Source organism: Hypomesus nipponensis, chromosome 22 (genome assembly GCF_054491055.1).
Source record: "Hypomesus nipponensis isolate SF chromosome 22, ASM5449105v1, whole genome shotgun sequence".
NCBI classification, from domain to species: Eukaryota; Metazoa; Chordata; class Actinopteri; order Osmeriformes; family Osmeridae; genus Hypomesus; species Hypomesus nipponensis.
The window spans coordinates 8,700,045-8,714,450 of record NC_140382.1 but is presented as its reverse complement, the minus strand read 5'-3'; the positions used below and the strand labels follow the sequence as shown (position 1 = coordinate 8,714,450).

The following is a 14,406-nucleotide window of genomic DNA, read 5'->3' as shown; positions in this document are numbered from 1 at the left end:
AGTAATATTCTTGTCCTATACCTGTTGTGGATTGTTTCAACGGACACATTTTTTATTTGGTAGATGATTTCATCCATGCAACGTACCGGGGTGTTGAGCTTGCTACTTCTTGATCTGCTCATGTGGACAGAACAAAATGTTATGGTCACCAAACAAAACAGAAAAATAATGTACATTTAAGTTTGACAAATACAAAATAATATAAGGGAATGTGTTCACAATTTACAAATGTCCTGCAGCAATAGAAGTGACTTAAACCATGTAAACTGATTAAATAACTATTCCTTCAGTGTCCAACTTTTGTTGATTTATTACAAACTCAGCATAAAAGCAGTGTTGAAACTGACTGTTACAACACCCTCTTCAGCATTATGTGGAGACTCCACATAATGCTTACTCCAAGTTAATAATCACAACAAAGCAGCTGGTATATAGCTTAGTGGATTTCTTATTTGTGCTCTCTCTCTCCACAGGTCTTAACTAAACAGGGGTACCATAAACAAACAAATCAGGGTTACCACAAACAAATTAATGTCAGGATATACCTATTAACATATTTCAAATTAAAAGGTACATTGAGTTTAAAGTATTTTATTTTCAATTGGTAAGTAATTGGCAGTCTAAAATAATAAGATAAGGATAACTAAGACATAAAATTGTGTATAAAACCTTTACAACCCACATGCCAACAACTGTGCCCTGCCCCTCAAATGTCTTCCTTTTAACATTGAAATAAAAATAAACGGGATAGAGTAAAACCTTACTTTAGTTATTACAAGTGTAACAATGGATGTTGGAGTACAATTCTCCACAGATAAGTTAAGATAAAATATTTTCTGCCAGCGACAAAAAACATTTGTTTATAGATGTGTATGCTTTTCCTACGTACAGGCCAACATTAACTGGATCTTAAAATATTCTATTATTAAGGACTGAATTGCTTATACTGAAAATCGTAAGTGGTATACCAAATGCACAACCATTCACAAAGTGATGCATTTTGTCATTTTGTATATGGTGGTATTTTGACATGGGAACAAAAAATGACCAACAACTTTCTTTTTTTTCCTTCTAAATTTGTGAAAACTCATTCGGATCATTTTTAATGAGATTCAGCCAGACTGGATATTTTATGTCATCGAAATTTCTAAAGAATTATAAATACAATTTGGAGGAAGAAACGGGCATGATCAAAGAGAGATCAAGTCAACTAAAACACTCATTCCATGTATGAATATATAGGTATAAACAGATTTAACAAAGAGAAAGTTAAGATTTCTCCAGAACATCAGATATGGCTCACAACACGTTCCTACTTACAAAACTTGCTGGAAGTCTGCAACTGAAAGATTCTGGGATAGGACTGTTTAGACTTAAACTGTATGGAGCGAATACCATGTTAGTTGGTCATGGGAGGCAGGGAACACCTTCTGGGGATTTTTTTTTTACTGAAAACTACAGGAAGTAAGGTGTTGTTGTTCGGGGTGGAATAACCCGCTCCGAGTCTGGAACAGCACGGAAAAGCTTGGGCTCTCGTGTATTCACATCCTTGAAGACCATGATTGATGCTATGTTTCCGCAGCGGTAGCAGTAGTTGGGTGCTGACCACACAGTCACCAGCTTCTCATCAAACATGAACTTGTAACCCTCATGGACCAGCTGATGTGCACGACAAATCAGCTTCAGATTGTTGATGTGAACAAACTGGAAGAAAAGTCATCAAGAGCTATACTTTAGTGCCTCTGATAATCCAAAGGAAGGTTTAAAATCTATTTTGGATACAGGGGTTTAACACATTTTTTAAAAAGGGACAGAGGCCCAAATTCAATTGTTCCTTAAAATTGTAAAAACTGTCAAATTCATGGCATTTACCTCATTAGTAACTTTGGCACCAAAAAGCCATCCTGCACCTCGTGGACTAATAGCCCAGGTGTCAACATCCTCTGGGTCTGACCACACAAGGTCACAGAAGGCCCCTTTGTGGGGGATTTCTTGGTTGCGCTCAATAGTGCGGATCTGGTCCAGGGTCTTGATGTCGGGCGAAAGGCCGCCATGCACACAAAGTACCTGCTCATCGATCAACTGTGAATACAAGCTAAAGTTAATTACCCATTTTGAAAACCTTAAGTGGGTGTACAGTCAGTAGTTAAATTATGTATATTAAAAAAGATAATGTAAGAGTTTCTGGGAAAGTAAAAGATTGGTTTTACTCACAGCGGCAACAGTTAACATGTCAAACACTTTTGTGCAGTATCTCCATGCATTGGCATTTCCATATTTAGTTTGGCACTCATCTGGAAAATGGAAACAAATATAAACATTCATACTAACTATATCACAAGTTTTGAACGTTCAAACCATCCCCACAGTACAATTTATTTTGTTAGGCTGTAATTTAAATGTTCCCTCTATTTTTTTGCATAAATATGCTGCAAGAAATTCACAAATCCATGTACTTGTAGTAAACATTTTCATCAAATGAAAAACACATACTGTAATAGCACATGTACACTGTACATGACACTGGGCAAAGTTGAATGATCTAGGGTTAATGAATGGAAATGTATGTACAGGTTGTCATCAGTACAATGACAACTGATATGTTTTAACCATTCAAGATTTTGGAGGGGTAGTTTAAAGTATAATAATATAATATAATATATATTCATGTCCATTGTATTTGGAAAATTTTGTATTATTACCATAAAACCCATACACTTGTGTTATCTGTCTGCTTTCATGATTCCCTCTCAGAAGTGTGATGCGATCTGGCCACTTCGCTTTTAAGGCTAGCAGATGTGTAAATGTTTCCAAACTGTAGTATCCTCTATCAACAAAGTCTCCCTGGGGAAAATAAATGAAAACACATATGTTTTATTTCAGCAAACTGCGGCACAATCAGATAAGCAGAGAAATGTAACACTTTATATTCAATAAAATATAAGATGGCAGTGATACAATATAATTAAAGGCTGCTCTACCTACAGTGTATTACAAACAGATATATTATATATCTATTTATATATATTTTTTAAATTAACTCACCATGAAAATGTAATTTGTGTCTGGAACTTGTCCACCAGTTCTGAAGAGCTCACATAGGTCATAAAACTGAGAACAATAAGCAGAAAGTAAAGTGTTTTTGACAGATTCATGTATCACATGTCGGAATACCAAAAATCTAAAGACACTATGAACTTATTCGGTGGTAGAAGTGCGAGATTTTCCGAAAGTAACGTTTGAGAGAGAGCTAAACAAGTAAAATAACGCAACCAATTCGAGCGAGATCTTACCTGACCATGGATGTCTCCACAAACAGTGACAGGAGTGGTGACTGGTTGAACATTTGATTCCTCTAGTAGCAAGTCACACACATAGTCACATAATCTCTGCAACATTAGGAACATGTAGTCAATTTACAAAATCTTGGAAAGTTAATCCTACAAAACTACTTGGCAAGTTTGTGTACAGTAAGTTTTGGATTAAATCAATCTAACAGCGTTTGGTATGCACTGGATATGTCTGATTTAGCGAGCAAGTCCGTAGTTCACCATTGACTTTATGTCAATAATTGCCCTCAGCAAATACTAGCGTTTAATTAGCTACCTTGCTCGGTGGTTGGTAGATATTCTGCAAGGCTAGTTCAATTCAAGAGAGAACTAAAATAGCTGCTCTAACTAGCCCAAAAAGCTAGTTAGCTTGCTAATAGCTAATGGCTACCCTGCCTTGTCTGTTTGTAATGTTTCCTTCAACTGTTAGCTCCTGAATGACCAAGCTACTTTTAGCACAACTATTATTTTCTACAATTATTGTTCAATAAAATTAATCACAGTATGTTCACTCATTAAAACTTACCTTTAAGTCGTTTTCTGGTAAATATTTGCACTGTCTTGCAATCTCCACATATTTATCTAAATCTAACGGCGCCATGTTGTGAACAACATGTAGGACGGGAGAAGCCAGTAAAAGATTCTCATTTCCGGTTGATTTCTTCCGCATTAACATAAACAAGTTGAACTTGAGAAGTAACTAGTCTTTCTTTCCCAAAGATACGAGAAAATGAACAAGATAATTGAATACTACTATGGAAACATAATGATTAATTTCAGAAAACTGCTAAAATAATAAGAACGTTTAGGTTCAAATTGTGAGGCTTGGCAACCAACCAGGCCAACAGTTTTATTTTTATATTTTTTTACCAAATGTGGGCCTGTTTATTTATTGTTCTATAGGACATAGGTTTTCAACTGGTCAGATAATAAACCCATAGACTTTTGGTTTAGAAAGAATGGACGACGCGTCTCCGCTTCCTACCCAACTCTATGTTCCTACCACTGCACAAAAATGAAGCCGAAATATCCTGGATATGGGTGCTGCCATCTTGCGCTTGGGATGTCACTTGGAGCCAGAGTCTGCGCAGTTGTGATCGGGTGGTGGAGCAGCGGTATCGAGGTCCTACCAGCCACCAGGTAGCGATCGCGATATTTTGGCTTAACTTTTGAGGAGCTGTCATGCGTCCATTCTTTTTTACAGGACCCACATTTGAAATTGGTCATTGTCACGACACCAAAATAATTTCATTTCGGAACTATTATAGGCCTAATTTGTTCTACAAAACAATACGTGCAGTAGGTTAATCGACAAAGTCTGAAATGCACACAGAGACACACCTGCAGGTAGACAGAAAACTCTAGGGGGGCTAATTACAGCATTAGGCAGTGCTGTTTCAGGTATTGGAAATGGATGACTATGGTCCACAAAGCACTTATTTGGGAAAAATAGTATAGTTTACCTACTTTCTAAATGTAAAACATGTCTGTAAAACGTTGTTTTTAAATGCTTTTGTAAGATTTGTTGTAAGGGAAAAAATGATTACTCCCTGTGTGACTCAGTTTGTTCACAATTCCTGTTTTATGTCCAGTTTGCCTCTCATCTGCAGGTTCCCCTTGATAAACTGTATCTCAATTGATTTCCATGGTTAAACAAACATTAAATTAAATGTTTATTTTTATTTTTATGTGTGTGTGATGAACTTGAGATGTGTTATATTTGACCTATACCTTTACGCTCTCTACCATGTACTTATTTACAAGTTTTTTAAATAATATTTGTCCTCTCTTTGATGCACTTACATTGCATTTAGTAGACACTCTTATCCAGAGTGACTTACAGTAAGTACAGGGACATTTCCCCCCAGGCAAGTAGGGTGAAGTGCCTTGCCCAAGGAAACACCGTCATTTGGCACGGCCAGGAATCAAACTGACAACCTTCTGATTACTAGCCTAATTCCCTAACCCCAAAGCCATCTGACCTCCACTTGCCTTACTGTTTTCTCTCCAATAAATAGATCCCTACATCCTCTTTCGGCTCCAGTCGATCCTCTTTCTGCTCCAGTCCACTATTGGTATTAAAATAATCAATAAAACAATAAGCCATGGTGACTAAATAAATTAGATGCATTTCAGTCAACCAATATAACAGGTTACAATGGTCCCTTCACACATAGGGCATAACAGATGCAGGGCCACCTCAAGTGCCTTCTGAGATAATGACAGACATTCTATGGAGTGTGCTAATATTGATCTGTTTGGATGTTGATAAAATCAGTCAAATGTAATAACACATCTAAAAACAATAAACATACACCCTTTAGATTCTCTGTGTGTGGCTATACGCCACATAATACGATAGGAAAAACTAAGCTATGATTGTCACGGCCACGGCCGTGCCCCCCTGTTGTTTTTGGTTTCGCCCTGCCGTAGTGTTTCCCTGTCATTGTCTTCACCTGTGTTTCGTTCTCGTTAGCGTCATTGTGTCCACTTGGGTGTCGTTTGGTTCTGTATTGAGGTTCCTGTTTTGTGTCCAGTCTTTTTATTGTCCTTACTATCTGTGTCGTGTGAGTACCCTTTCTGTGTTCCTGTCTTTTTTGGTAATAAACCCTTTGTTTTCGAAATGGCGGCGTACTCTCGTGCATTTGGGTCCTACCCCACCTCACACCGTGACAATGATATGCCTTAGTACAGGGGTGTCCAATCCAGGTACTTGAGGGCCACTGTCCTGCATGTTTTAGATGTTTCCCTGCTCCAGCACACCTGATTCAAATGAATGGTCATTACCCGGCTTCCACAGAGCTTGATAATGACCTATTCATTTGAATCAGGTGTGCTGGAGCAGGAAAACATCTAAAACATGCAGGACAGTGGCCCTCGAGGACCGGAATTGGACACCTCTGCCTTGGTAAGACACCAGTAACCCTTGACCTAATTTTCTTTATCCATCATCCCAAATTCACACACTTACAGGAACTGACACAGTAAAACTGACAACAGATTTTTTTTATTTATCTCATCATGATAAATAAGTCTGGAGCATAGGGTGTTATACAGTGTGCAATAACAGCGCAGATTGTAGTGTGTTTGCAGTACAGTAGTATAATACTGGTGCTATCCTTGAAGATTTGCTTAGATGTCAACATGACTTGTACATTACAATAAATAAATCAACTGCTTCTTTAAGGCAAGGCAGGTAATGTTTTTGAGAAGCACTTTGTGTCATATTTGCAGAAATAAACTTGACGTCCTGATAGCAATCAATAAATCAAATGCTCTGACTGTAAAATAAAAGAAATCCGATAACAGTGGCTGTCGCAGGACTGTAATAAACACAAAGAATCATTGCTTTGGACCAAATGCAATGATTGGACTGAAAAGGCTACTTACCTTTGTAACTATCTACCTGCATGCTCTCTGCCTGTGTATCATTGCAGTAGTCAAGCAGCGTGTTCATGTGTTTTGGGGGAGTGGCTTTGAAGGGAGAGGGTGGAATATTTTGGGTTGGATACTTTCAAACACAAACCAAAATAGCTGGTTTGGCAAAACTTACCTACCCTGCCTTTAACATACAGAATACCTGTACAAAAACTGACATCAGCAGCCATTCAAATGTCTTCATCGGTTTTAAAATCAACAACATCAACGGAAATGTACTTTGTGCAAAATAAACATTTAAGGCATTACTTTATAAAACATTAAACGCCATAATCACATCAAATAAGTGTGTATTTCTTAAGCATTCCGATGACAGTGGGTGCATCATTTTGTACTCGGCAGCAATGTTCTTCAGTTTCCTGCTCCTTGTATTGGCATACTGACAGTCATTAACAAAATAAATAGATAGAAAAACATAGTTCATCAGCTGCGTTTCTGTCAACTCTCCAGTGACATTCAGTTTGGATCCCTGCTTTCTTCTTTGTAAATTAATATTCCCGCTTGATATTTGTTTTAATGTCACTGGAGATTCCCCCCATGATGTTTATATAGAAGCCGTGGTCTTGAATGATTATCAACCAAGATCCACACTACTTCAGTAATACTGAGTCCATGTTCATATGCCCTCTTTAAGTAGCTGAGAAGGGCAAGATGGGCAGAAAGAGTAAGAGGGCAGAACAGGCAACAGATCTGTCCCTTTCAGATGACAAGGAGCATATTAACAGTCCACACTAGAGGATGGAGAGAGAATTAATTCATCTACAACATACTTCAATTCATTGTTTACAAGCTAAAATAGTTTAAGACCAAAAGACCGATTACTTCTTCGTAAATTCAGTCGATCCAGGAATTGTGTCAAGAACCTCAACTCTTTCTACCCCCTATTTGGGTAGAGACAGCGCAAACTTTTCCTTCCATATATTATAATCAACTGTGCCTGGAGAAAGTGAACAAGGTTCTCTTGATGAAGTCAACCAGTACTGACAGTGTGGAGAACCAAGGGCATGTTATGCTACACAAGCCCGTCATACAGCGATAGTGCTTGGACAATGGAGGGGTCTGCTTTGGAGCCTTCCTGGAATTCCTGCAGAGTCAGCATACCATCTGCATTCTGACAAAAGACATACACATTTTAATTTTTTGTTTAGATACTGACTACGGGTGGCTTTGGAAAGTATTCAGTATTGTCCTATTTTCTTGCATTAATCTTCACAGAACACCCCAAAATATTGTTATTATTGTTTGTTGACTGAAATATCTCACTGAATCTGGTAAGTCTGGGCCAAATCATCAAATTGTTTATATAGATTTTAATTACATTTGGCATGCTGATTTGGTCAAGGAAGAATCCCATGGAACCAAAATGTCAGCCGTTTCGAATACCTATAAAGGGAGATGTAGTTTATATTAACTTGTAAGAACCTTTAGTCATGGGTATCCCTCTGCTAGCTTTGCACAACTAGATTTTAGCATTTTTTCCTCCCAGCTTCTCTGATATATTGAATGGAGGGATCTGCAATCTTAAGTCTCTCCATACATATTCTATGGGGTTCAAGTCTGACCTTTGGCTGAGCCACTAAAGGACTTTTAGACAAATAAACCAAGGACTTAATGTAGTGGATTAATATATTAATATCAGTATTACTCTCAAAACAGAACACTGTGTTCCAAATCAGTAGAAGAGTATTGAGGGCCAGATCCTTTATCTCAAAATAGAAAAACCTACCCACCAGATCAGCACAACTGCTTTGAGTTGCTTAGTATGTATTCCTAACTGATTTACTTGTGTTCCTACCATGTTTGTGTTTCTCTACCTTGTCCATTAATGCAAAGATACGGTCCACTCTCTTCTCAGGTGTGTTTTCCTCCTCTGGCAACTCCACTGTGTTTCCCTGAGGAGTGCACACATAAAGACATACTGTATGTGGCCCACAATGACCAATTATTCACAAGATATTACATTACCATGTGTTTATTTGTTGTTAAATAGCACTTGGAAAACTGATTTCACTCATTTGAGGGGCAGGAAATAAGAGGAAAGACGTACCACCATCTGGTAGATTGCATCTACAATGTTCAGCATCTCGTCTCGCGTTATGTAGCCATCATTGTCCAGATCGTAAAGCTTGAAGGCCCCTGTGGGAACCGGGAAAGCAGCACATGGGAAAACGTCTTTACATTTGTTTTCACATTTATATAAACAGACAATACATTTTTCATACATCTCTGTGATATCAAAAAAGACAAAACCCAGTGGTTAGAGCAGACTACAAATCCAAGGTTTATGACTACTCTTCATAGTAAGTGTGACAGCTGTGAAGTTTGACAATGTAATTAAGAGTCCTAACTTCAATGGCTTTAAACATCTTAATTAAAGATGTAACACCTTTGAGTAGTTACTCAAACACTGTAAAGCCCAAAGGGATATGTATAACAGTATGTTTGTGTGTGTAATTTTAATACCGTAGTCAGTTATGTTAGAAAATGTAATTGTTATTTCCATTTGTAATAAAAATAATAATAACTTTACTCCTAAAACCTACACCACTAACTCTGTGTGGTGACACAGTGTAGTGTTTTTGCTTATTAAACCCATTCAAAATAAGGCCATTTGCTCCATTTTTGTACCTATAAATCACATCCAAGGAATTCAGAACAACCCACGCCATGAATAAATTGTACAAAAGTATCCAATGTACAAAGGTATCCTGACTGAGAGGTGAACACAATAGTGGTTGAACTAAGGTCACGTAGTGGAATATATGGTGTTCTCTTACATCGTAGTTTTTCATCCAGTGTGCCCCTGGAAGTAACTGACAGTGCTTGAATGAATTCAGAAAATTCAATACGCCCATCCTGCAGAGAAATATGCAACGTAGAACACGATAAGGACAAAGTGTTGAGAGAGTCAAAGAAAAGTAGAGTAAAGCGATAAAGGGCAGAAGGAAATGGGACAAGGTTGTAAGAACAACAAATAAGAATTAGACAACAGGAGACAAGTGGGGAGACAAGAAAGTTGTCTGATATAGCATTGACATTAATTTCATGAATAGCATTAGAAAAAGGTTGTGTCCATTATATACATCAAAACAGTTTGGATAAACATAGCCATACACTTGCACAAACACACACAACCACAGACAAGACAAACTGTACTTGGACATTCTGTGGTATAAGGTAACAGTCGGCTTGTTACCTTATTCTCATCAAAGACATTGAAGACAAAGGTGGCAAACTTGGTTGGGTCACCAAAGGGGAAGAATTGTTTATAAATCTTTTGGAAGCCAGCTGAGTCTAGCTGCCCACTGGGGCAGTCTTTGATGAAGCCTTTATACCTGTGAAGAAATCATTTAGGTAAAAAGAGTTTACAAAAAGTGGAAAACAGGAGAAGGAAAAGAAAGAGATGCAGAGCAATAGAGAAGATGTAAAAGTGGTCTATGTATATTGTACATCAATCACATTTGATTTGAAGTCACTCCCCTGTTCCTGTCTGCCTGCCTACCTGCCTGGACCTTTAGCCTGCCTGACCTGGTTGTCACACCTCCCTGCCCTGTCAACCCAATGTTGGGTTACCTGCGCTGTCTGCCTCGTCTGACCAGCCCTTTCCGCCTGCCTTGCCCGCCTCTCCACAACCCCCGATCCTTCATTAAACACCCCTTCATTTGAACCCTTCGTCATTAGTTGCGTTTCTCCTGCATTTGGGTTAATGCAAAGCCACTTTTAACCACTTCAATCGTCTTGACTGTGTATTACCATCAGCTTTTGGAATGGCCGAAAGGCGGTGGCAACACATGGACTTCGCCCCAGTCTGAGGCTGTGTGTACTAATGGAGTTTTTTTTTAAATGAATCTCTCAATATTTGTCTCCATTCATCCTTTGCTCAGTCTCCCTGCCCCTACTCCTAAGAAGAAACCCCAAAGCATGATGTTGCCACCACCATGCTCCATCGTGGGGATTGTTTATGTGAGAGCACAAGGAGGCTATGGTTTAGGCCAGAGGAGTGCTTGGACATTTTGTAACATTTGCCCTCGTTCATTCATAATCTGTGACATAAAATAGTTTACCGAATGTTCTATGCCTGATATATTCCTACCCCAAGTGAGTTTAAACGTTATATAGGAGGATCTAAATCTACTGCTGCATCCATTATTACTACATTGATAAGTGTGAACTGTGTAAAGTCTTTAGAGCACTGCCGTCTTAGCTCTCAATTTATTTACAAACTGTCAAACATCGCTCATCTGCTTTGTACATTTATCCTGTACTCCTCACTGTGCAATGCAAAAGCCACATGTCAGCCATGTTAATGTACAGTACAAGAAGCCAAGCAAATAGTTCCATGTTCTAATGCACACCAGCCACCAATTTGAATTGTGATCTTAATGTTTGTTGTGAAGGGCACAGTTTATGCACTGTTTCAATTTTTACTTGTGGTGGTAACAGCTATGAAAGCTGTTGAAAGCAGTTCAACAGTGACAATTTGTGTGCCTGCAATTTTTCTATTTCTATCCCAGATCTCGTGGAGAGAAATACAAAGTGTTGTGTTTGGTGTCCATGGCAACCGAAGACTCAAATAGAAGGTTGCTGGAACAAATAGTGTAAATATTTCTGCATGGTATTTTATTGAGATAAATAAGGTGGAAGGAACATCGAAAGAAAAGATGATTTCATTTTAGCTGTTTACATCTGTCACCAGACTCAAAGACGCATGGGTAGAATATTCAACAATTATTATTTAGAAAGATTATAGCACAATGGGCTGGAAAGAATTTGCTTGATGAAAAAATTATGAAAACCTACCATTGTTGTACCTCTTTTTCAGTGACTGTAGAGACAACAGAAAAAGAGGAGTGTTAGGATTATAAAGCCTGTTCATCAACTTGTGGATACTGATGTTTCCTGTATAATTTGCTTCTGTGTTTAAGAACCTGGTCATGTTGGCAACAATTTATGTCCCTCTCCCAGGATGTTTGGTTGAAAGCATGTTTACAGTTTGTCCTGTACTCTTGCATCTCTCACAAGGAGTACAGTGGGCAATCTTGCGATTCTGCTTAGCCCTGTTAAATAGGTCTTGGGAACACATTACACTGGATCCAAGACAGTTTCTTCCCTGTTGAGTGCTCTATATGAGGTGTTTACAAATGAAGAAACCCTATTCTCTATCTCTAATACATATCCACTACTAATTCACGTCTCCATTTGTGAGTGGGCTGTGAGCCCCATGCCCCCTCAATCAGCCCCGTGTGGATGTTCTTCCCCATCCCTGCTCGGGGATGGAGGGGAAAAAGGGATTAGCTTTCATAAGGGAGAGCAGATAGGGGTCTCATACAATAAGAAGGACAGGCAGATAACAAGAAATAAGGCTAGATAAGCTGCAATTTGATGGGAAAATGAATGAGGAATGGAAAATGAAGCAAAAGACCACAGATAGAGAATGAAATGAGAAGAATGAATAGCAAAGAGGACTGTAATTACATATCTCACTTCTCAGTCAAAGAGAAGCGATTATAGACTGGGAGGGAACGCTTGGAGACAATGGCAGAAACAACTAATGTGGTTATTTTTCCCTGTAACCAAATGACAATCACCCTTGCATACTTCTGCCTAAGGTGACTATTGAGAAATGAGTTATATTATAAATCTATGGATGGCTTTACATAAATGTCTAATAATTTGTATTTTATTAACAATTACTCTGAATATTTGGTGTCAAGGAAACAGAGCAAAACCCCATCTAAAAGCATCTAATAATTTTGAGGAAGCTATGATTAATATAAATGTGAAAGCCATAGCCTCACTCACCATATCACTACAAAGGCAACTAATCGATTAACTACTGGCTGAAGGTTTTGATATTCCTCCAAACTAAGGAGTCCTTTATATCTGTTCTCACTCGTCAGCAAGCATCACTGGCACACACCCATAATTAGGATACACTTTGTGAATCCCACTGTGAGAGCAGGAAACTAGCTCCTGTGACACCCTCTCTTTGTCTCTGCAGGGGGTGTTCATCCAGATACATGCTCTCACACACCCAACTCCCCTCATGGTGGTGAATGTCAGTTTATATCCCACATGTACACTTATATCACATTCTGCTTATAAATAATACATCAATTCTACTGAATTGGTATACTAATGGGGCAAAGCTCACTATGTCAAGCTGTGTAGTCACTCATGTCTAAAACTGTCTTATAATTGATGTCAGTATCTTAAGTACACTTGGATCATCTACATATCGGTATGTAATTCTGACAAACTGACCAGCTTCCAATGTCTCCTGTCTTTAGTGTGTACCCAATGTGTTCAATTGTGAGTCTAATATAGTTTTACGACAGACTAGAACAAGCCCTCCATGACTTGATAATATCAAGTGTGTTCACATGAGGGGACAGCTGATTGCTACAAACGTGGTAGAATGAGAGAGGCAAAATTGAAGAGGAAGACAAACGTGGAAGTTTATTTGACTCTGGCAATGGATCTGCAATTCAAAGGACAATGCACTGTGGCACAAATGGCAATTCAATGTGAAAAGTGACAATGCAATACAAAATTATGTTTGAATATACTGTGGAAGTTTATTAAACTATTGTTTATCATAAAATAAGGTATCATATAAAAAAATATAAATCTTGAGAAAAATCTAGCTTTAGAGATGTTGAAGAAAATAATTTTGTGATTGAGGACAATAGATACATGCTGATGGCTGGGTAAGGTCATTTGAAAATGGCCTGAGAGGACAATAAAGTTCATTTGTTTGAGCTTTTAGTTTTATTGCTGGAACATGTATAATTGAGATGAGGCCATTGCAATGTTTGTTGAAATTGTCTTACATGAAAGTCTACTTTTGGGATGAATAGTGTTTCAAACGATTACAGAAGAAAACAGAATCGTTATGACAGAAACTAAATGGATATGAATAATTGGTCTTTTAATTTTTCAAATAGTGAGAGGTGAATGGAAAACATTAATTTTATCGTTTGCCATCTTGAGCAGAACTGGCTACATCATTCAGCATGTGGCAGGTTTTACTTCTGCATGCAACTTCTGTTTGGATGGACACTGGGCAAAGCAACTTATTCAATTTAGGATGGCTCAATGGTTTCTCTATTTTCCAAGCCAAATCTATTGATCAATTGATAAACCTCTCAGTGATGCGCTTCAAACTGGTCTCTTCAATCACACAGTTGTATGTTATGTTTACTGTATGTTTGTGTCTTAATATTCTTTGGATAATTGATATTAAGATCTTAGGAATTTCAACTTATCTTGTTGATAAAATGGGTGTGTACTACCTGTGGTTACAAGATTCACGAGCGACTGCAATTCAAGTGAATAGAAAGAGAGAGAACTTACAGTAGGTCTTCCTGGTCAGTTCCTCCACAACCTCAGGCTTGAGTTTGCTGTTAGACTTCCCCATGGCTTCCAAGTAGCCACGGTGGTATAAGCTTCCACCACAACCCTCAAAACACTTGAGATGTTTTAGCACTCATTCTAAATGCATGGCAACATTTCCTGGGCACTTGCTCCTTAGATGGCAGTCAAAGTAGGACAGGAAGTTACGTTACGGTAAAAAAAAAAAAAAAATCAAAGACAGAACATTAAAAAGGTAGAAATACGATTAGATAGCAGGACTGGC

At 38.2% G+C, this 14,406-nt stretch overlaps 2 protein-coding genes across 2 annotated transcripts; both read right to left on the bottom strand.

The window, feature by feature from the left end:
- Window positions 1-575: 575 nt before the first annotated feature.
- Window positions 576-4,136, bottom strand: LOC146236326 (serine/threonine-protein phosphatase 6 catalytic subunit). The gene is made up of 7 exons (XM_084686468.1): window positions 3,856-4,136; window positions 3,294-3,389; window positions 3,046-3,111; window positions 2,703-2,844; window positions 2,215-2,294; window positions 1,873-2,082; window positions 576-1,704 (listed from the first exon to the last, which is right to left on the bottom strand). The coding sequence occupies exons 1-7, from the start codon at window positions 4,003-4,005 to the stop codon at window positions 1,456-1,458; spliced, it is 993 nt and encodes a 330-aa protein (XP_084542594.1). The 5' UTR covers window positions 4,006-4,136; the 3' UTR covers window positions 576-1,455.
- A 2,372-nt stretch (window positions 4,137-6,508) lies between these two features.
- ncs1a (neuronal calcium sensor 1a) lies at window positions 6,509-14,187 on the bottom strand. Its single transcript, XM_084686469.1, has 7 exons — window positions 14,124-14,187; window positions 11,568-11,592; window positions 9,964-10,102; window positions 9,545-9,623; window positions 8,815-8,903; window positions 8,582-8,659; window positions 6,509-7,878 (listed from the first exon to the last, which is right to left on the bottom strand). The coding sequence occupies exons 1-7, from the start codon at window positions 14,185-14,187 to the stop codon at window positions 7,780-7,782; spliced, it is 573 nt and encodes a 190-aa protein (XP_084542595.1). The 3' UTR covers window positions 6,509-7,779.
- Window positions 14,188-14,406: the final 219 nt, after the last annotated feature.